This window comes from Anoplopoma fimbria, chromosome 1 (genome assembly GCF_027596085.1).
Source record: "Anoplopoma fimbria isolate UVic2021 breed Golden Eagle Sablefish chromosome 1, Afim_UVic_2022, whole genome shotgun sequence".
In the NCBI taxonomy this organism is placed as follows: domain Eukaryota; kingdom Metazoa; phylum Chordata; class Actinopteri; order Perciformes; family Anoplopomatidae; genus Anoplopoma; species Anoplopoma fimbria.
Genome location: NC_072449.1, coordinates 1,800,215 through 1,821,306, shown reverse-complemented (window position 1 = coordinate 1,821,306; position 21,092 = coordinate 1,800,215). Strand labels below are relative to the sequence as shown.

The 21,092-nt window shown below is 39.7% G+C and overlaps 1 protein-coding gene across 1 annotated transcript in view; it reads left to right on the top strand.

Moving 5' to 3' along the window:
- The window catches only part of LOC129090307 (neurofibromin-like), a 64,992-nt gene extending 47,926 nt beyond the window's left edge, over positions 1-17,066 (top strand). The window contains 21 exon segments of the mRNA XM_054597949.1: positions 969-1,162; positions 1,244-1,384; positions 3,909-4,188; positions 4,726-4,940; positions 5,540-5,601; positions 6,495-6,636; positions 7,330-7,432; positions 8,573-8,712; positions 9,482-9,608; positions 9,731-9,862; positions 10,792-10,927; positions 11,043-11,203; positions 12,116-12,238; positions 12,328-12,446; positions 12,535-12,635; positions 13,862-14,004; positions 14,865-14,911; positions 15,249-15,333; positions 15,336-15,377; positions 15,380-15,463; positions 16,624-17,066. Of these exon segments, the coding sequence (XP_054453924.1) occupies positions 969-1,162; positions 1,244-1,384; positions 3,909-4,188; positions 4,726-4,940; positions 5,540-5,601; positions 6,495-6,636; positions 7,330-7,432; positions 8,573-8,712; positions 9,482-9,608; positions 9,731-9,862; positions 10,792-10,927; positions 11,043-11,203; positions 12,116-12,238; positions 12,328-12,446; positions 12,535-12,635; positions 13,862-14,004; positions 14,865-14,911; positions 15,249-15,333; positions 15,336-15,377; positions 15,380-15,463; positions 16,624-16,766 (2,720 nt within the window). The 3' untranslated portion in view covers positions 16,767-17,066.
- Positions 17,067-21,092: the final 4,026 nt, after the last annotated feature.

The following is a 21,092-nucleotide window of genomic DNA, read 5'->3' as shown; positions in this document are numbered from 1 at the left end:
AAAAACAGCCGACTATTAAGTATAAACATTTTAGTTCTCGGAAGGATCCTTAAGTTATTTATGGGAAGTTAGAAAAAGACCATGCTGAGTCCTTGTTTTTTCACATAGTCAGTGCTTTTTACTTTATGTGAAGCAGATGATACATTGCTAGTCAGTCAGGATGCATTGTGCTGCACTGAGTTGTAAGAAGAGAAGTAAATCGGCTCTGCAGCTTTTTAAAGTGTTACCAGTGACTGGTTCTTTTGTTTTGGTTGATTATTATTGACTTTCTCTCTACAAACACATGTTCGCTGTTAAATTCTGCCTTTCTTTGATTTAAACCCGCTGTGTACTACCACCAACTACGATATGTTTAACTACAACATAAACCTAAACAAACAAACAAACAAACAAACATTTCCCATGATACAACACAAATAACAACGTCTTTCAAACTACACTCCTCCAGTTTATAACCATGACGGCAACCTCTGGTTCAGACGTCTGAAGTCAAAGCTTCCTGTCTTAAAGCTGCATTCTCTTTAGTGTCCACCAGGGGGCGACTCCTCTGGTTGTATAGAAGTCTATGAGAAAATGACTCTACTTCTCTCTTGATTTATTCCCTCAGTAAACATTGTAAACATGAGTTTATGGTCTCAATCTCTAGTTTCAAGTCTTCTTCAATACAGCATGATGTTCATTTAGTAAATGATGCTCCATTTAGAGTCAAACAGACCATAAAGCAGGGGATGCTTTAGGGCGGGGCTACACACTGATTGACAGGTCCACACCAGAGACGTAGACGGCGTCTCTACGTCACTCCTCCTGCTTCAAACCCCAGTTAACAAACCAACGTTAACTTTAAGTGTCTCCCTGGGACCGGAACACCTCTCTCCTGAATGAGAGTCCTGTGTATGAACCTGGCTGTTATCTACCTTTTATATTAAAAAGTAATTGTATATTGATCGGTATTTGTTTCTCTCTCTCAGGTATCGAGCTGAAGCATCTCTGTCTGGAGTACATGACGCCCTGGCTGCTCAACCTGGTTCGCTTCTGTAAGCACAACGACGACGCCAAACGCCAACGCGTCACCGCCATTTTGGACAAACTCATCACCATGACGATCAATGAAAAGCAGATGTACCCGTCCATCCAGGCCAAGATCTGGGGCAGCCTGGGCCAGGTGGGTCCACCACACCAAAAGTCCAATGAGTTTACATGTGTTGGATGTATCTGACCTCTAACTCTATTGCTGCGTCCTCAGATAACCGACCTGCTGGATGTGGTGTTGGACAGCTTCATTAAGACCAGCGCTACAGGAGGACTGGGATCCATCAAAGCTGAGGTCATGGCTGATACCGCAGTGGCTCTGGCTTCAGGGAACGTCAAACTGGTCTCTAGCAAGGTGAGCTAATACACTCTGGAATAGTGTCATGTAATTCAAAACCCTCTACATGATGTTACCATCATTAATGTGTGTATAATCATTTACTGGTTCCATTATATTCATTCAGCCAAATTCAAATTTGTCTTCTTGTCAATAACATTGGTAGCAGAGGATCAATAGCTAAAAATAATTAATCCCGGGCGGGACTTTAGTTTGGACCAGAGTTACAAAACTTGAGAAAAGTGAGCCAGCAAACCTAAAAAGAATACTAATTAAATTAATTTCTTGAATTTTTTTTAATTTATTTTTTATTTGTTAATTTCTTTCCAAATTTCTTTCTTTCTTTTTTTTAACTGTTTAATTTGTTTATAAACTGGTTTTATTGACCTAATTTAATTGTGCTCATATTAATTAATATTAAGTGATAAACAGTGATTTCCCCTTATCCTATTGATCCATAACCCATTACAACTGTAGTCCTCACCAGTGGATCCAACATAAAACTCTGGTAACTAACTAATGGGGACTAATGCTATGTCTTGCATTGAAAGTTCATTTAGCACCATAAGGAGGAGAACAGATATTTGATCTCGTTGAACCAGACTGCGTGGAAAAGGTTGACATGATGAACAACAATCTTCATCTTCACCACTTTAGTCCTCCTCCTCAGAGACAATTGGCAAAGAAGACCGTCTTTGTCTTCTCTGACTTTCTTCACTAAACTGGGGGTTTTCACTTCATAGATTTTGGAAATAGTGGCTTTAATTATGACCCAAATATTTAATTCCATTAGCCTTCCACATGGTTGGTGCTTCAGCAAAGTATTTACAAGAATGTTTCACATTTATTCCAATTTATTTCATATTCAGAAATCTTACAGAATGCATTGATGAGGCTCGGAACCGAAGCATCGTTTACTTAAAGTTAATAATATTGATTAATATTACATGTTCAAATTGTACAAATCAGTTTAGTTTCCTCAACTTTTTTATCCCACTTGCAGTCCTGTGTTCAAATACCAATAGATACTACATTTCAACATACTTATTACATGAAATGATGTTACATTTAGTTTGAATTATACTTGAATATACTGTAACAACAAACATACGTGTTAAATTCAATAACATTTATACAGAAATGGTTAAATTAAAGTATAACGAAGTGACATGACGAGTGTTAAAGTTTTAGTTTCTGCCCCACATTGACACTAATGTGAGTAACCCTCATTAAACGTAATATTTACTTACTTACTAACGACAGAAATAAATCCAAAGCTGTAAATCAGTCCAGTGTTGTCAAAGAGACAAACTCATCCACTCAGTGTCCATCAGCTGTGCTCTCTGGATGCGAGTCCAGAGTCCGGCCCGCTGCTCAGAGAAACAAACACAACACTCAGCGGCAGACACAATAGAAAGGAGCAGGCCCTGGCTCCGATTATGGCCGACTCCGCTCCGCTCTGAATGGAGGCCTTTGTGACGAGTGTTGACCAAGAAAAGCCCGTCTGTGTTTAGGTTGAAGTGCTGCTCTCCTCCAGGGATTCTCTGTTGTTTCACCTAAAGTGTTGAACTGAGTTTATGAATATCAGATTCAAATAATTAGATTTATCTGTTGGATTAAACGTGAGTCTTTATGCCGGTGTTTTCCACGGCGTTACTGTCTGATGTCACGGCCGTCTGAACACAATGGAAACCTTTGTCTGCTGCTCTTGAGATGAATAAATGCTGTTTTCTTATTGGTTATAAGTGAAGTAATGATGTCGTATGTATCGCCTCCATGTTTAAAAAAGTATTCGGCATGTTCCTGTAGCTTTGGGCTACAGCTTCTACACGATGATATAATCTGTGAGCTCAAGAAGTTATTTATTAGTGGTGTATCAGATCGTAGTTTATCTGCAAAGATCAGGAACTATAAGGAAAATAAAGTTTTACTGACGATCGTTATCCTCCGATATTCAGTAAAATATGAGATCAGGACTTCATTTATGCTTTTCTAGTCTCTGATCTCTGATAATGTTACATTGTAAACAACCAATCTGTGTTTAAACCAACAGGAGAGCTAGTAACGTTAGCAGCACCGCTAACGGCTAACAGGAGGAGAGCTAGTAACGTTAGCAGCAAAAATGTTAGTTATATGAAACAATCGATCAAAATATGTAATAATTGTTTTTGGTTTTAATTTATTAATCAGATTAAGTGCAAATTTTTTTACATTTTCAGGAAATTGGGGGTTTTCCTGAAATAGTCTGGACTCCGTTTTGCACATAAAAAGAAGTGACTGCTGAACACTGCTGCTCTGTGAGATCTGATCTATCTGAGAGCAGATTTATGAGGCTTTAGTTTGGAGGTTTAGATGCTTTGTTTGGATGCTTTATGGGTTTAGTCATGAAAGCTTCCTGCATAGAGTTGATTTATATCCACTGCTGGACCAGTAATGTTTTATTTTCCCATCAGCCGTCATCATTTTGAGAGTGACATAAAGAGAGTTGGGCTTTAATCTTCAGTGTTTAAATGTTTAAATGCTCTCTTCTCCTCCGTGGCAGGTGATTGGTCGGATGTGTAAGATCATCGATAAGACGTGTCTGTCGCCGACGCCCACTCTGGAGCAGCACCTCATGTGGGACGACATCGCCATCCTGGCCCGCTACATGCTCATGCTGTCCTTCAACAACTCTCTGGACGTGGCGGCCCACCTGCCCTACCTGTTCCACGTGGTCACCCTGCTGGTGGCCACCGGGCCGCTCTCCCTCCGGGCCTCCACCCACGGCTTGGTCATCAACATCATCCACTCACTCTGCACCTGCTCGCAGCTCAACTTCAGCGGTGAGGATTAGCATAAGACCTGTTGTAGTACGGATGTTCTCATCATTCTGACCTCATAAAGTTACATTGTGACCTCATAAAGTTACATTGTGACCTCATAAAGTTACATTTTGACCTCATAAAGTTACATTGTGACCTCATAAAGTTACATTGTGACCTCATTAAGTTACATTGTGACCTCATAAAGTTACATTTTGACCTCATAAAGTGACATTGTGACCTCATAAAGTTACATTATGACCTCATAAAGTTACATTGTGACCTCATAAAGTTAAGTTACATTGTGACCTCATAAAGTTACATTGTGACCTCAAAAGTTACAGAAGTGAAGGAGAGAATTCAATGGAACCGTTTCAGGAGCTCAGAAGCTTCTGAGGGGAGGGTAACTCCTTTTAGGCGTGGACTTCAGGTTTTACACTCTACGGACTACAGACTTGTAACAAAATATATATAACACACTAAAGAAGAGGGGAAAGTGGAAAAGCATAATAGGGACACTTTAAATAAATGTGCCGTTGTTGTGTTTGATGTTTCCAGAGGAGACGAAGCAGGTTCTGAGGTTGAGTCTGACCGAGTTCTCGCTGCCAAAGTTCTACCTTCTGTTCGGCATCAGTAAAGTGAAGTCGGCGGCCGTCATCGCGTTCCGCTCCAGCTACAGAGATCGCTCGTTCTCCCCGGGTTCCTACGAGAGGGAGACGTTCGCCCTGTCCTCTCTGGAGACCGTCACCGAGGCCCTACTGGAGATCATGGAGGTCTGCTTCTTCTTTATTATTATTATTATTATTATTATTATTATTATTATTATTATTATTATTATTTCAAATGGGAAGACGCAGAGATCCCAGCAGGAGTCAGGAGATATGAAATAATAAATATGAGACAAAAAGTATAAAGCTGGCAGACTACCAGGACCATGAAAATCTAAAAATGTGTATGTTTTGTATTAATAATATAGATATACCTATATTCAGTTTATTAAAGGCTTATTTAATTTGATTTTGATTGTGGAACAAAACAATGAAAGAAGTAGCCCAGGACTGAAATGCGACAAGAAATTTTTCATATTTATTATCAAAATAAAACAGTTTGCTGCAGTTTAGACAGTTGAGAAGCAAACTTTCTTAATGTGGAGTTTAACCAGCTAAATGTGATGTTTTCTGTTGTTAACCTGTTGAGGTTTCAGAGTCAAGTGTTTCCCACACATATTTATAATAGATCTGTCAAATCTATCAAAGTGAAAACATGTCACACAACTCTCTCTGAAGCTCAAACATGATCGACCTTCTGAAAGTCAGAGATTCTCTAAATGTGTCCTTCGTTCAGTGTTTTTGCTCTGTTTTCTCTCCTCCAGGCGTGTATGAGGGACATCCCGGCCTGCAAGTGGTTGGACCAGTGGACAGAACTCGCTCAGAAGTATGAATCTCCATCTTATTAATAAATAATGCACCAATGTATAAGTTAGGGTTGGTTACTGTTTATCACAAACCTTCTCTGTTACATTTGTTCAAATTCTATTCAATAATGGATGTTGCGTTCATTTACACGATGCGTTCAGGCTCTGTTCAGGTAAAATGAGTATTGGTTGAAGGTAAATTATAAAGTTATCATGATGATGAATGTAATCTGTAAAATGTAGTGTTGGTGATAAACTAGAATAAATCCAGTAGTTTGAAGGAGATGTTTTCACATTAATATAAATAGATATTAGAGATGAATTATGATGTTTAACTTCCTAACACTAGCTCTAAGATTATAATACATCATTAATACTAATAATGACTAGATCTGTTTTAATCCATAAAAATACAATCTTTTATTTCCTTATCATATGAATTGCATGTTTTTTCCAAATAACAACAAATATAACATTAACAGTAAAAATGTTATATTTATAATTGTTGGAGGTTTCTATTGACTTCAGGATTGTTGTTGATGTCATGAAGTTTCCAAACCCGTGCTTTTACACCTTCAGAAGCTTTTATTTTTACTTTATAGGAAAAAACAAATATATTGGGATATATATCGTTACCATCCGTACTTAAAAATGATACCACAATATACATTTTAGGCCGTACCGCCTAGCCCATATTTGTTGTTTATGTTCATGATGATCATTATGGGGGGAAGGTTTTTGGAGGGAGACCTGAAGAGAAAGACCACTTTTCAGATTTAAAGACTTCTGGAACAAGAGTTGTAAACATCCTCTCATAATCTATCTTCTTCTGCTGGTTTCTCCAGTGTTGGTATATGAATATGAATGTGTAGTGTGCATCACATAAATGTGTGTTTGTGTGTTTTGTTTCCAGGTTTGCGTTCCAGTACAACCCGTCCCTTCAGCCCCGGGCGCTGGTGGTGTTCGGCTGCATCAGTAAGAGGGTGAGCCACGGACAGATCAAGCAGATCATCAGGATCCTCAGCAAGGCCAGTCCTCTGCTGAGCATCGACCGGGTGAGAGAACGCTCACTTATACAGACAGGTTGTTGGTTCATACAGGCTGAGTACAGGTTTTAATTGAGATGGTTTTTCAAATCTGGATGAATTTTACATCAATGTTTTCCTGAAACTATAAAAAGATGCATTACAGTTGGTGTTAGGCTTTTATTTTGTTAACCCTCTGAACCCCCCAAAAAACCTGCCGATGGAATGGAAAACATGTTTTCTTTAAACAATCCCAAAAACAAAATAGCTTATCACAGCTAGCAGCTGTAAAAAACATCATTATTGACACATTTTCATCTCTCCAACGGCCCTTGAACTCATCATGTGTGACAAATGCTTCCGTCAGAAAAAGCAGCAAAAAGAATACATTTTATTCTACAGGTCTCATTTTAAATCTCACCACAAATAAACCGTTTCCTTTAAACAGATTCTGTAAAAAACATAAAATGCTGAGCTCCTCAGTGAAACTAGGAAGACATGATTGATTAATCTGAGACCAACAGTCATGTGACAACAAATCATTAAAATTAAATTAAATTTAAAATAATAAATTATAGTTTATAAAATAAATATTCAAAGACATTTACATATAGTACAACTTCATATTTCTAACAGCTAATCTGTAATATTTCCTTCTGTTATGCCCTTTAATGACTCCCTCCTCCTCCTCCTCCTCCTCCTCCTCCTCCTCCTCCTCCTCAGGGTCTGGAGAGTTGTCTGAAGGGTCCCGACAATTACAACAGTCAGGTTCTGATCGAGGCCACCGTCATCGCTCTGACAAAGCTGCAGCCTCTACTCAGCAAGGTAAACACCAAGAAACCACCGCTCTGTTTACTCATGATTAATAGCTATCTGTTTTTTATATATATGTTTTTATTTAACCGTACCTGCAGCTGCTCATATGTTCTAGAACGTTAATCTCTGCCTACTTGAATGATTTTTAAATATCTGCATGCATGCTGTGTCTCTGGCAGACAGTCCAGCTCACTGGTGTTAAGTAAAGTAAAGACCTGTGGTGTCCATATGGCACATTTTCCTGAGCGCCAGCCTCTTTTTTTCAATTGTTCCTAATGAGGAGAGAGCTTATGTGGACGTATGCCTACAGAAAGTATCTTCACCCAGCATCTTTTTTTCGGAATGCTCCGCCTCTTTAGTGCTTCCACTTTGAGCTCTTCAAAATGAAAAGTTTTCAGAAACCCCCCCGCTGACATCACTGTTATAAATGGAGAAGAAGCTGTCTTAGTGTCTCTATATACTGAACTTTATATTTAGGACACACACTTTCATAACAAAGACCGAAATGCCCATTTAAGAGCAAAGTGTCCGGGCAAGACTGTGTGTTGAGTGTTGTGTTTTTATCACCGTACGCCTCGTCTCTCTTTGCTCTAACGGAACACCTGTCAGATTGAGCCGTGAAAAAGCTCATTTATACAAAGTATGAAGCAGATATCCTCCTTTTGAAGCTCATGATAATAAAACTCTGTAAAACAAATATATAGTAGCAAAAATAGATAATGAAAAGCACCGGAGTGATGCTAGTCTGCCATGCAACGATGCTGATGTGTTGTCAAGATATTGTTGTCATAGAAACCTAAAAAAATAAACACTGAGCGCTGCTTTTCTGTTATAAAAAAGGCACTTTGTGGACACAAGAGTTCATCAGACTAGAGGTCATTACAGGTCAAATAATAGTGTTTTTTATCTGAAGGGAATATCAAGATTGTTTTTGTTTTCATAGACTTCCACAATAGTTCTAAAGTAGTTGAATGATCAGCGTACCAGCGGTCTCTGTGTGTCATCTGTGTGTGTGTGTGTGTGTGTGTGTGTGTGTGTGTGTGTGTGTGTGTGTGTGTGTGTGTGTGTGTGTGTGTGTGTGTGTGTGTGTGTGTGTGTGTGTGTGTGTGTGTGTGTGTGTGTGTGTGTGTGTGTGTGTGTGCGTGCGTGGAGTCCCCCATGCACAAAGCTCTGTTCTGGGTGGCGGTCGCTGTTCTTCAGCTGGACGAGGTCAACCTGTACTCGGCCGGAACCGCCCTGATGGAGCAGAACCTCCACACGCTGGACACCATGCGCGTCTTCAATGACAAGGTGAACACACACACACACAATACACACACAAAATACACAGACAGACAGACACACACACTCCTGAAGTCCCCACTGTAGAAATGATTTCTGCCTGAAAATAAATATCACATGACCCTTCACATACACTGAGCATGCAGGTGTCGATGCAAACAGGAAGTAGGTTGCTTAGTTACAGAAAATACAACAGATGGTTGTTATTTCCCTTTTATAGAGAAAGTAAAGTAAAGGTAAGAAAGTAAAAAAGGAAGTAGAGTCCACTAGTGAAGTGCTTTTTAAGATCTGAGGAAGCATCTTGGATGACATTTTTAAGAATTTAAAGTCCTGCTTTATGGTCTGTTTGACTCTAAATGGAGCATCATTTACTAAATGAACATCATGCTGTATTGAAGAAGACTTGAAACTAGAGATTGAGACCATAAACTCATGTTTACAATGTTTACTGAGGGAATAAATCAAGAGAGAAGTAGAGTCATTTTCTCATAGACTTCTATACAACCAGAGGAGTCGCCCCCTGGTGGACAGGAGAGAGAATGCAGCTTTAACACACTTCTCAGAACCACAGTTTGATGCTTGCAACACAGAGTCATTTTATTGAAAAGTAACTTCAGAAAGTCGTTTTTTTACTCATTAACTACATGGTGACCTACATCTATGTGCAAATACTGGAGTGTGGGGGGGCTTCTATGACCATGCATGTTTTTAAAATGATGACTCGACTAAACAAATCTTCCTCATCCTCCTCCTCTTCCCCTGTCATGTGCTCCTCCAGAGTCCAGAGGAGGTGTTCATGGAGATCAGGCGTCCTCTAGAGTGGCACTGTAAGCAGATGGATCACTTTGTGGGACTAAACTTCAGCGCCAACTTCAACTTTGCTCTGGTGGGACACCTGCTGAAAGGTAAAACTGCTTCCAGACCAGCATCCAGTGTTCATGTTCATGTTAATGAGGTTTCTGGTTCAGTGTCCAGACCTTCTGGATCCGTGTCCTGACCGTCTTCATGTGCTCCTTTGTGTCTCCAGGCTACAGACACCCGTCTCCCACCACGGTGGCGAGGACCGTGAGGATCCTTCACACGCTGCTCGCTCTCATCAGCAAACATCTGAAATGTGACAAGTTTGAGGTCAACACCCAGAGTGTGGCCTATCTAGCTGGTACGTAACACAGACATTTAGCATAAACATCCTAAATAATATATATAATACATTTACACTAAATAATATCTTTGTTTACTCCAAAACTAATCATATTTAACATCAATTTAATATATAATCGTTTACAGAAAGTTAAAATCATCAATTCTGTTTAAGTTGTTTTGGTTCTGCCTTGTTGTAGATAGGGTTCCCCCCAAAAAACCTGGTTCGAAAAGGGAATCGGTTCTAAATGAGTAAAACTTGGATAATTAATAAGGTCTGCTATCTGTACTTTAGAAGTTATGGCGGTTGATATTCTGGACAATCAGTCAGTTTCCACCTCAAGACCTTTTAACATTGCAGGGGAAATTGTATCATTTGATTTGATAAACAACAAAAAATTAATATTGGGAAAAATGTCAGAAAAATAACCAAAGTAAATCCTAAAATTATTAGAAGTATATGTGAAAATTCTGAATTGTTTTTGAAAGTAATTATTTAAATTAGTTGACATATTTTGGAAAAATATTAGTAATTTATGTGGAAAGAAATAGTGAAAATCCTTTAAAAATAGCTGGAAAATATGTGAATCTAAAACAAATATGGTGGGATATATTGATTATCTGGACTCGTATCTTTGACATATTTACAACCAATTTCCTTGTAAAATACGATTTTTATTATCTCAGAGTTTGATCATAAGAACAGGATCATCACTGAGATAATTGTTTAGCTGAAAATGTATTTCAAAGATTTAGGAACTTCTTTTATTTCTGCTCAAGAAAGACTATTTGTTTACATACAAGAATAATAAAGAAATGTTGATTATTTTCTTAATGGTCTTTTTTTCTAACATAATAACCAAAAAGAACCGATAACGGTATTGATGAGGGTATTTGCACCGATAGAATCCTCATTGATGACCGTCTTTGGTTCCTGTTTCTCTGCAGCCCTGCTCACCGTCTCTGAGGAGGTCCGGAGTCGCTGCAGCCTCAAACACAGGAAGTCTCTGCTGATCTCCGACCTCTCCATGGACCCGGTCCCCATGGAAACGTACTCCACCCACATCATCGACCCCAGCTGCAGGTGAGCCGAGCAGAACTCCATCACCATCCCAGAGTGTCACCGTTGGGTTTACGTCATCCGTTCTGCAGATTATCTTTAAGGTTTTTAAATGAATCTTCTGATCCGTCCCCATCAGGACTCTGAGGGAGACTCAGCCGTGGACGTCTCCTCAGGTGTCGGAGCGCTACCTGTCGGCCCATCACTACCCCACCGTCGGCCAGATCAGCCCGCGGACACGCAAGTCCATGAGCCTGGACATGGGCCAGCCCTCACAGGCCAACACCAAGAAGCTCCTGGGTAGGACGGATCCTCTGTTCAGGACGATGATCTCTCCTAAAGCTTCTTTATACTCACGCTAGGCCACTGTAGTGCGAGCTTTTGCAGACGATGCATTATTCTCTCAAACGCCAGAGGACCTGTGTTCTTATCACCGTCCACCTCGACTCTGACACATTCCTCATCTTTTCTTCTATAAGATCACGTATTCTCCGTTTGGTGAAAAAACAAAGTCCAAAAAAAAGAAAGCATCCAAAATATATAATAAATGTGATTCTAGTCTGTTAAGTGGTGATGTCGAGATACTGTTTTCATAGAAACATTTTAAGATGAAAAGTTAGCGACGCTTCTGCAAGAAAAAGACGTTATGTGGACACAAGGCCCTACGTAGGACTATTCTGCTATGAACTCTGGGTAATTTAAGACTTTTTCACACCAGAACAAACCGCCAATTTGTTGGACCACGCAGACTTGTCCACTAGCGTGTCCTTGAAGTGGACATTACAAACAGAACTAGAAGGTAAAGCTTTGTTTTCATATCAAGAATCAAAAAGACAACAAGTGTAACTCAGATATGAACATAGACTGTAGGTGTAACCGGCATAAACCAACGTCCAGGGATGAGGAGGGATCTTAATTATCTGTAAACTCATATCTCATATTCCTGGACTACTTTATTATCTTTATACAAACCCTGTAAAGAACAAAGTCAAGTATTAAATGCATCATAAAGAAACAAAGGTTGAATATCCTGTAAACTATTTGATTTGGCTGCAGAATATTTACTCAAATGTAGATGTTTCTAAAACATCTAAAAACAAATTGGTTTTCTTTGTAAAATCTCTAAATGTAAATTGGTAAAACTCATCTTAAGGAGCTTATGTTTGAATAAAATCCAGACAGTAAATGTATCTGCTGTATTTGTTTATTTAGGCACCAGGAAGAGCTTCGATCACCTCATATCGGACTCTAAAGCACCAAAGAGACCGGAGATGGAGTCTGGAATGACCACGCCCCCTAAGATGAGGCGAGTCGCGGAGAACGACTACGAGATCGGTGAGCGACGTTTCCTGCTGCGTCCTGATGTCAGGCTGTTTGTTAGAGGAGAGATGTTTGATGTAAATCCTCCTGGTTTGTATTTACAGAGACTCAAAGAATGGGAAACCCTCACCTCCGTAAGGTCTCCGTCTCTGAGTCCAACGTCCTGCTGGATGAGGAGGTTCTGACCGACCCAAAGATCCAGGCTCTGCTGCTCACTGTGCTGGTGAGGAAGCACCTCATGGTCCTCTGAAAGCTAAAGACGGAGAACACGACTGTTTCTTTACAGACTGTTGATCTGATTTTATTTTTAGGCCACGCAGGTGAAATACACCACGGACGACTTCGACCAGAGGATTCTGTACGAGTACCTGGCTGAGGCCAGCGTTGTCTTCCCAAAGGTGTTCCCTGTTGTGTAAGTAGACGACATCTTGTTTTTCTCTTTGTTGAGGTGTTTTTTGGGGGTTTTCTGGAGCAGCTGATGAGTGCAACATTTAGGGAACATTTCAATAGACTGGTCCGTGTTCGGCTTAATATCAAACTGGTTTGAAGTTTATTTTATTTATTTTATTTATTTTATTTATTTTATTTATTTTATTTATTTTATTTATTTTATTTATTTTATTTTGTTTTGTTTGCACAATTGGAAAAAAATATAAAAACATAACATAGATAAAGAATATTACAGTGCAGGAAGAGGCAGAAAGCCCACTATACACCTATATAATAAAAAATACTATAACGAATACAAAAATAATATACATATGGTACGAAATATTGCTGAGTTTATAGTCGTCGTGGTGAAGCCGGAGCGAAGGAGACGAGGAGGTTTGTTTTTAACTACATTTTTAAATGAGCCATGTTGTCTTTTCAAAATAAAATGCATCAATCTGCAAATGCCCAATAAGAGCTTTATTAAAACACCACTTTAAACAAGTGAATGCCATAAAAGCAAGTTTAAAATAATAATAATAATAATAAAATAATAATAATAAAATAATAATAATTAATTTAAAAAATAATAATTTAAAAAAAAGGCAAAACACAAAAATATATTTTCTCTGAAGACATATTAAAAAGATACCCCAGCTGAGTAAACGCAAGCTCAAACACACAAATACCTCTAAAGGTATTCTAATAGAAGACATTTAAACCACCAGAAGATTACATCTTCACGACCTCAAGTGGTCACGGAGCTTTGTAGTGGACTTCTGAATTTATGTAACTTGGGAACGTAATCATTTGACTTTTCACAAACAGCTGACTGATAAAAACACAATTTACATGTTGATTGGTTTTCCATTATTTGACCTCTAGTATGATGTAAAGGCTCGAGAACGAGCTGCTGACACAAAGAGACTCCTCTCGATGTGAGATATGATTAAACATTAAAGATAACTTTCTCATAAGTATTTCTACCAGAAGACTACAATGTCAAAATATAAAATATACTCGTGGTGAAACAAAAGCTAGAAGTCTATTTTGGTAAAAGCCACAGAACAAACTGTCAGACTCTGTTCACATATAGAGCTTTATTTATACTTTATACTTATAGTGTGTGTGTGTGTGTGTGTGTGTGTGTGTGTGTGTGTGTGTGTGTGTGTGTGTGTGTGTGTGTGTGTGTGTGTGTGTCCTTCACAGACACAACCTGCTGGACTCAAAGATCAACACGGTTCTGTCCATGTGTCAGGACACCAACCTGCTGAACCCGGTCCACGGCATCGTGCAGAGTGTGGTGTACCACGAGGAGTCGCCCCCCCAGTACCAGCCCTCATACCTACAAAGTAAAACACACTTATCTTATTCTGACCAGGTCATGCGTGATATGCATGGAACACAATTAGTTTATTGAAATATGAAGTTATCTAAAACTCTGACACCCAGAGTTTAACCCTCTAAACCAACAGTGTCTCTCTGTGGTCTTGATTTTCATTTCAAAATAAAGGTCCTGCTCCTCTATGGAAACAGAACAATCATGACTAGAGAGAACTTAAACGTGTCTTTAGTGCAGAATAACACAGTTATAAAGACATAAATCATAAAGAAGAAAAATAAAGCAAGTTGAATTTCTTTGAAAATTTATTTTACAAAAAATGTAAAACAATGGAATCTATGTATACAACATTTGTGTTACCAATGTTGGAAAAAGAAAATCGAGGCTCTACGTGTCATGAATATTTTACTATTTACATTTTTTCAGCCTGAAGTTCAGTCAAAGTTTCTCAGATTTGTTGTCACATGACTGTTGGTCTCAGATGAATCAATCATGTCTTCATAGTTTCACTGAGGAGCTCAGAATTTAATGTTTTTTACAGAATCTGGTTAAAACAAACAGTTTATTTTGGGCGAGATTTTAAATGTTTTTAATAAAATATCACAATTATAAGCTTTTAGTTTTGGGTGCTTTTTCTGATGGAAGCGTTCATCACACATGATGTGTTCAAGGACCATTGGAAAGAAAGTCTGACGGTTATCACAGTTCTTCTGGTTGTGATAAACGTTGTAGTTTTTACGATTGTTTGAAGACAACATGATTTTCCATCCTGCTGTTGTTGTTTTTTGGGTTCAGAGGGTAAATTGAAATGAATAACAGCTCTGTGTCTTTATATATTCACCTCCTCCCCCCCTCCCTCTCATTTCACAGGCTTTGGCTTTAACGGTCTCTGGAGGTTTGCCGGTCCGTTCTCTAAGGTATGAATGATTCTCTCCGCCTGTCATCTTTTTATTTTCTCCGTCACGCAGCACAAATCCAGCTTACTAAGCACTAAGATCTGAGACCAGCCTGCCAATTGGTGAAGTGATATATGAGAGACACACTCACACACTTAAATTCTTTAATATATGTAATAAATCAATCAATACAATGTAATAAATCGATATTTATAACCCAGAACATGTTGTCCTAAGTCATGAAGATATAATAATAACAATTATTATTACTATAAATTAATAGAAACGTATCTAATCAGGTTTCCACTGACAGACACTGATCACATGTCATTGATCATCTTATTGATCAACCCTGCAGCAGACCCAGATCCCGGACTACGCCGAGCTCATCGTGAAGTTCCTGGAGGCGTTGATTGACAGCTACCTGCCGGCGGCGGAGGAGGAGCGGGGGAGGAGCAGCTGAGGACGCCCACCTCCCCCTACCCCCCACCACCCAGAGCCAGCTCAGCATCACTGCCAACCTCAACCTGTCCAACTCCATGACCTCACTGGCCACCTCGCAGCACTCCCCAGGTCCGTCCCTCTGACCCCGCTGACCCCTCTGACCTCTAGTCCTGGTCCAGATCAATCTACAGAACCAGGAATCTGCTTAACACACTGCTCTTTATCTTTAATACGATGATATTCAGTTTATTTATTACTGCAGTCAGTAACGAGTCATCTCTTTATGCTACAGCGCCCCCTGTTGTTACATAAAATACATTACAGGAGGAAAATGCTGAACTTAGAAACCATAAAGAAACTCAAATAATGTTCTTTTTTATTTGTATTTTTTGACATCATTAAATATTATTACATCATTTAAGTGCAGTGGGAGTTAAATATTTCAGAGTTTCTAGTATTTAGCCCACGGCTCATCATTTCTGATCCACTGATTCAGGGGAAAGTTAGGAAATATTCAAGTTAAAATTTAGATTTTTCCCCAAAATAAACAGATAGAATAGAATATTCTACACATGCAGCATAAACGTGGTGCTTTAACACTCAAACTATCAGAGTTCTATAACTACGAGTGTCCGTAGCGGTCATTCTAACCGTTCATACATTATCTGCATATCCTTTCATTAATCACTTATATATATTAATGTTTAAGAATAAATGGATCCGTAATGGAGCCTCGAATAAGGACCCGCCCACAGCACTATTTGAAAATGTGAAATGTGCACAGTAACACAAATACAAACACCCAGTGAGTCCAATAGTACCGCTGTCCTGTCAGAGCCAAAACAAGAAAAAGAGGAAAAATAATCACAAAAGTTTAATAGTGTTTGATTTACAAGAAGTGTAAGAAAGAGAAGGTGGAGTGAGACAACACCTGGATGATGACATTTACAGATTATCATCATAGTTCATAAAAACTAAGCACTGTGAGGAAACAGGAAGTCTAATCCAGTCTGCAGTGTAGTTCATACACTTCACTGTAAAACACCAGAGAATTCCACAGGAACATAGAGCTTCATGATCAAAAGGATGTTTATTCATCACGTCAACACTTCAGTCCATCTCTCTCTCTCTCTCTCTCTCTCTCTCTCTCTCTCTCTCTCTCTCTCTCTCTCTCTCTCTCTCTCTCTCCGTGAGCTACCTGTAAACTCTGATAATGTAGGAGGTCAATAAGGCCGTTATAGACATGAAAGGTAGAATTACTGATGACTCTTTTGTGTTTTCTCCTCCAGGTGTGGACAAGGAGAACGTCCAGCTCTCCCCCAGCTCTGCTCTCTCCAGCGGGGGACGGACTCGTCACGGATCGGCCAGTCAGGTCCAGAAGCAGCGCAGCGCCGGCAGCTTCAAGAGGCCCAGCATCAAGAAGATCGTGTGATCGGCCTCCTTCCTCCTCCTCCTCCTCCTCCTCCTCCTCCTCCTCACCCCTCACCTCCCTCGGCCTGCCAGACCTCATGCTGCACTCCACCTTTTACTCCCTTTTGTCTCCCCCCTCCTCTGGCAGTGATTCTCTGTTTCACATCGAGGAGGAAACTTTGAATTATTTTGTTTGTGCTGCTTTCAAATGTTTCATTTGGAGGAGGAGCTTCTGTTGGATCGTTCATGTTCTCGTTGGGATGGAGGTCACACATGTGAAACTATCGGAGGGTGGGTGGGGGGATAAACCCTCTAAGCCTGATGGGAAAAACCGTCTGAACACTGAGGTTTAGTTTGGACACAAACCGAGACGATTCCCGGACGGTCTGATCCGTCACTCGTCCCTCGAGATGGACCAATGAGGCAGCAGCGTGGGGGGGTGATGGACAGATGGACATCTCACCCCCTCCCCCCGTGTCCTGTACATATTTTACATAGACAGATTATGTATAACTAGTCCTTAGTGCTAATCTAGACGTCGACGTTCTCTCCATGGTGTGCCTTTGTCAGGGTTTTTTCAATGTGTACAATTTGTAAAAAGTCAAAAACCCTGCTGGGGACAAAGAACACAGGTACTAATTCTGGAGGTCGATCCGTCCACATCACCACGGGTTCACCGCGGGGGCGGGCTCTAATGATCGTCAAATATACAATCATCCATATACCCTGTTGCCTGAAAGTATTTATCCTGTACAGCTAGATAGAGCGACACGAAATCCTCTTTTCAAACTCTTTCCAAAAAAAAAAAAAAAAAATCTTTTCAAACACTTTGAGTGTCTCAACACTGCAGAACACTAGGGGGCGATGTGAGCGTGTAAATAGAGCCGGGATTCTCTTTATGTTGTGCGTTCTGCTTTTATTTAGCTGTTTAATGTCGGTTATTATTATTATTATTATTATTTTTCTTTTTTTTTAGTATGAACTTTATTATCAGCAGCAATTTTTTATTTGTTTACACAGTGACAAGGAAAAGTGTTTAATAGGCAATAATCCTCAACTCTCAAACTGCTTCATGGACCACAGCGAGGAGAAGGCAGCGCTGTGAAACGCCAAACGACTTATTGATTACCTTCATCTCTATCTGAGCAGATAATCCCAGCACACCTCCGTGTGTTCAGCCGTCAGAGCTTCATCCTTTTGGGCTCTTTAAAAGGAAACATCCGAAAAGACACTTTAACTTCCCAAACGTCCTTTTTTTTTTTTTACACAAAACTGTATTATTATTTAACAAGCTAAGCCAATTTGAGTCCCTTTCCTGGTCGATGCTGTGATTGTTTTTAGGTCCAGAATAAACCGATCACAGCATCGAGACTGAAAAAATATTCTTTCCAGTCTCACTTAAAATAAACAAAATATCTCCAAATGTTTTTTCATCTTGTCCGAGCTCATAAACATCTGATCAAAGACGTTAACGAGACGAAGAATCCGACCAAACATCCACTGACCTCCATCGGAATCCTACTGAGGATATCAGAAAGAATTGAGCTCTATCGTTCCAACACAACACGGTGTCTGATCGATGAGTTTTTCCAGCTTTGTGGTTTAATAATGAAGAACAGTGAACTTGTTTTAGTCTCTGATTCCAGAACTTGCACCATCAAACTGTATGCAGACGATGAAGTGGTGGAGCTTTCTTTGAAACACTAGAAGTTATTGATGCAGAGTCCAAACGCTACTCGGCTGTCAAAGAAACATTTGGAAAATACCAAATCCCATCAATCAGCACTGACCTCTGGTTTCCAGAGCTGGCTACAGTGTTTCTGACCTGATCTAAGGCAGCTGTTTCCTCATAATTACTTTGTGTTAATATGGAACAATTGGCACGAGAACCCAACAGAAATCATAGCTCGTCATCTGTTTATCGGCAAAAGAGGAAATGTTGGAGATCGTTTAGAAGCTGGGAGTCTGTTTAAACCAGAGAGCATTGACCAGATTATGTAAACGCAGGAAACGACGTGTTCAGTCCGTGTCCGTCTCACAGATCTGATGCTTCATTATTGGTTTAATACCCAAACAAAAGGTCAGAGTGAAAGGAAAACCAACGGCTGTCGGATCTAAAACTCTAAACTGGTTTGTCTGGTCACATGGTTCTGAGCCTGAAGAACCAGCCAGCTGTGCACACATGTGGTGGTCTGGACCTTTAACATCTATGCACGGCAGAGAGTTGAGTATTGTTGTAGAGCTCTGACTTTATTTCTGTCTCCACAGTCTCACGTTGTTTCTGGTTTTCTTGTATTGAAGTCGTCTTCTGTCCACGAAGATCAACACATTAGATCATTAGACTGAAACAGTGTTTTATAATTCATCCTGACATAAAGGGAAGACTTTAAAGTATTGATTGAGAACTGAACTCATTGGTCCAGTTTGGCAGATTAGTTTGGTCCATCAGAGACTTTTCTTTTCTTGAAGTCCTCCATCACCAACAGATCGACTCATTTGAAGGGAATCTTTTAATACGTTTTTCTGCTTCAAACAAACTAGTTCATTCAACCAATCGTCTGACGGTCCAGAACTCTGTCCTCTGAAGCGTTCATGGTGCGGCTCACAGTTGGACACATGACTTCGCCAATCATGCTTGAAGCGCATTTGGTTGTCGGATTGTCTGTTTCAGAAGAAGGTTGTTTTCAGACGTCGTTAGACCTCCGATTACACCGAGACACCTCAAACCGACCCTTTAGTGTCGGCGAAACAGCTGATCAAATGTGATTAACGGAGAGGGTGGATTCTAGCAAACGTCCAGATCTTGGTGTTGCTCTGCTGTTAGATGAAGAGGAGGAAGAGAAATGATCATCGTGATTAAAAACAGCTGATATCAACGTTTAGTCTCCGTTCCTACCACAGACAGGAAGTCAGTGGTCAAGTAGTAAAGCCCGCCTCTTGCTTGATTTGATTGGCTGCCTGGTCCAAAGTGTGACATTGACTTTGCCCTGGTGCTCGAAGTCGAAGATATTTGAACTTTTACGCTCGTGACGGTGTTCATACTGTAAGAAAACAATGAGTTTGTGGGCGACAAGGCTGTTTGATGGAGGCCTTAGACCGCCCAATGAGCGTTTGGTTTAAAGAGTACGACTATTCAACTTAACATTTAATTTGTCTCAATCCTATTTGATGTAACCATCTTTACCTTTGATCCAAAACAACTGGACTACACTGACTGGTTGATGTACCATGTAGAGAAACATCAGCCCTCCTTCTCATGTAAATAGGCCGACCTTTAGTTCCAGAGTTAAACATGTAATTAAATCACCTTTAAGTTGTTGAAGTCACGTTTTCTGACACACGATGTTCAGATGTTTCGGTACAAAGAGGACGTAAAGGTCCACGTTGGGTCAGGGTGTTAGCTGAAGTTGTAAAAGGTACACATTTATTCAGATTCCACATGTTTATGTCTCGTTGTATAACTCAATCCATCCTCTTCTAATCGCCACTTTTCACCGTTTTCAGCTACATTCCCTTGATTTCCCTCTAAAACGAGCCCACAGACCTTCATTTAGAATCAGTGACTTCACATTTAAACATCTGGAGGAAATGTTTCTCACCGTGTTTCTCAGACCGCCATCGTCTCCGGGTTTTAGTTTGACTTGTGTGTGAATGGAAATATTAAGGATTATGTATCCATAACCTCTTAAACAAGTGGTTGACTTGCACTAATTTAAAAACAGTCATGGGTTTGTAAAGATGAAAAAAACCTCAACATGTGGCATGTTTTATTTGATGTTATGCAAAATCTAATGTCTGTAGAGTACTAGTCTGAGTTTTGTTTTATTGCAGTATGTGTGATAATTGTAAATACTTTGTGTACAATTTGAGATGGTATATTTACTACACTGTACATACATGTGATATTGTATCATTTTGTTTTTGTAAAGCAGTTAGTTCCTGTATAATAATATACAAAATTGAACTATTCCAGTGTTAGTAATAAAATGTTTTGCTCTCCACAGTGTTTGAGGTTTAAGTTTAAACACCAAACTATTATGGTTTTTCTTTAATTAGACGTCCAAGCTGTCAAAAGATGAAAAAACGCCAAAATAAGAAATGATAGAATTCATTAGATTTAGCTGACGGAGACGGAGGTTTGTCCAGAGCGAACACATCAAGTGATGATGCCTCCATCTGTGAGCAGACTGTTAAAAAAATATATATATATATATATATATATATTTAAATCACAAATCAGGCAGCCGAAGCATCGTTAGTGGGCTTTGAGGATATTTGGCTAGCTAGCTTATTAGCTTAGCTGTAGCTAAATGTCCAGTTCGGATAGATGAAGTGTTTACGTGCTAGA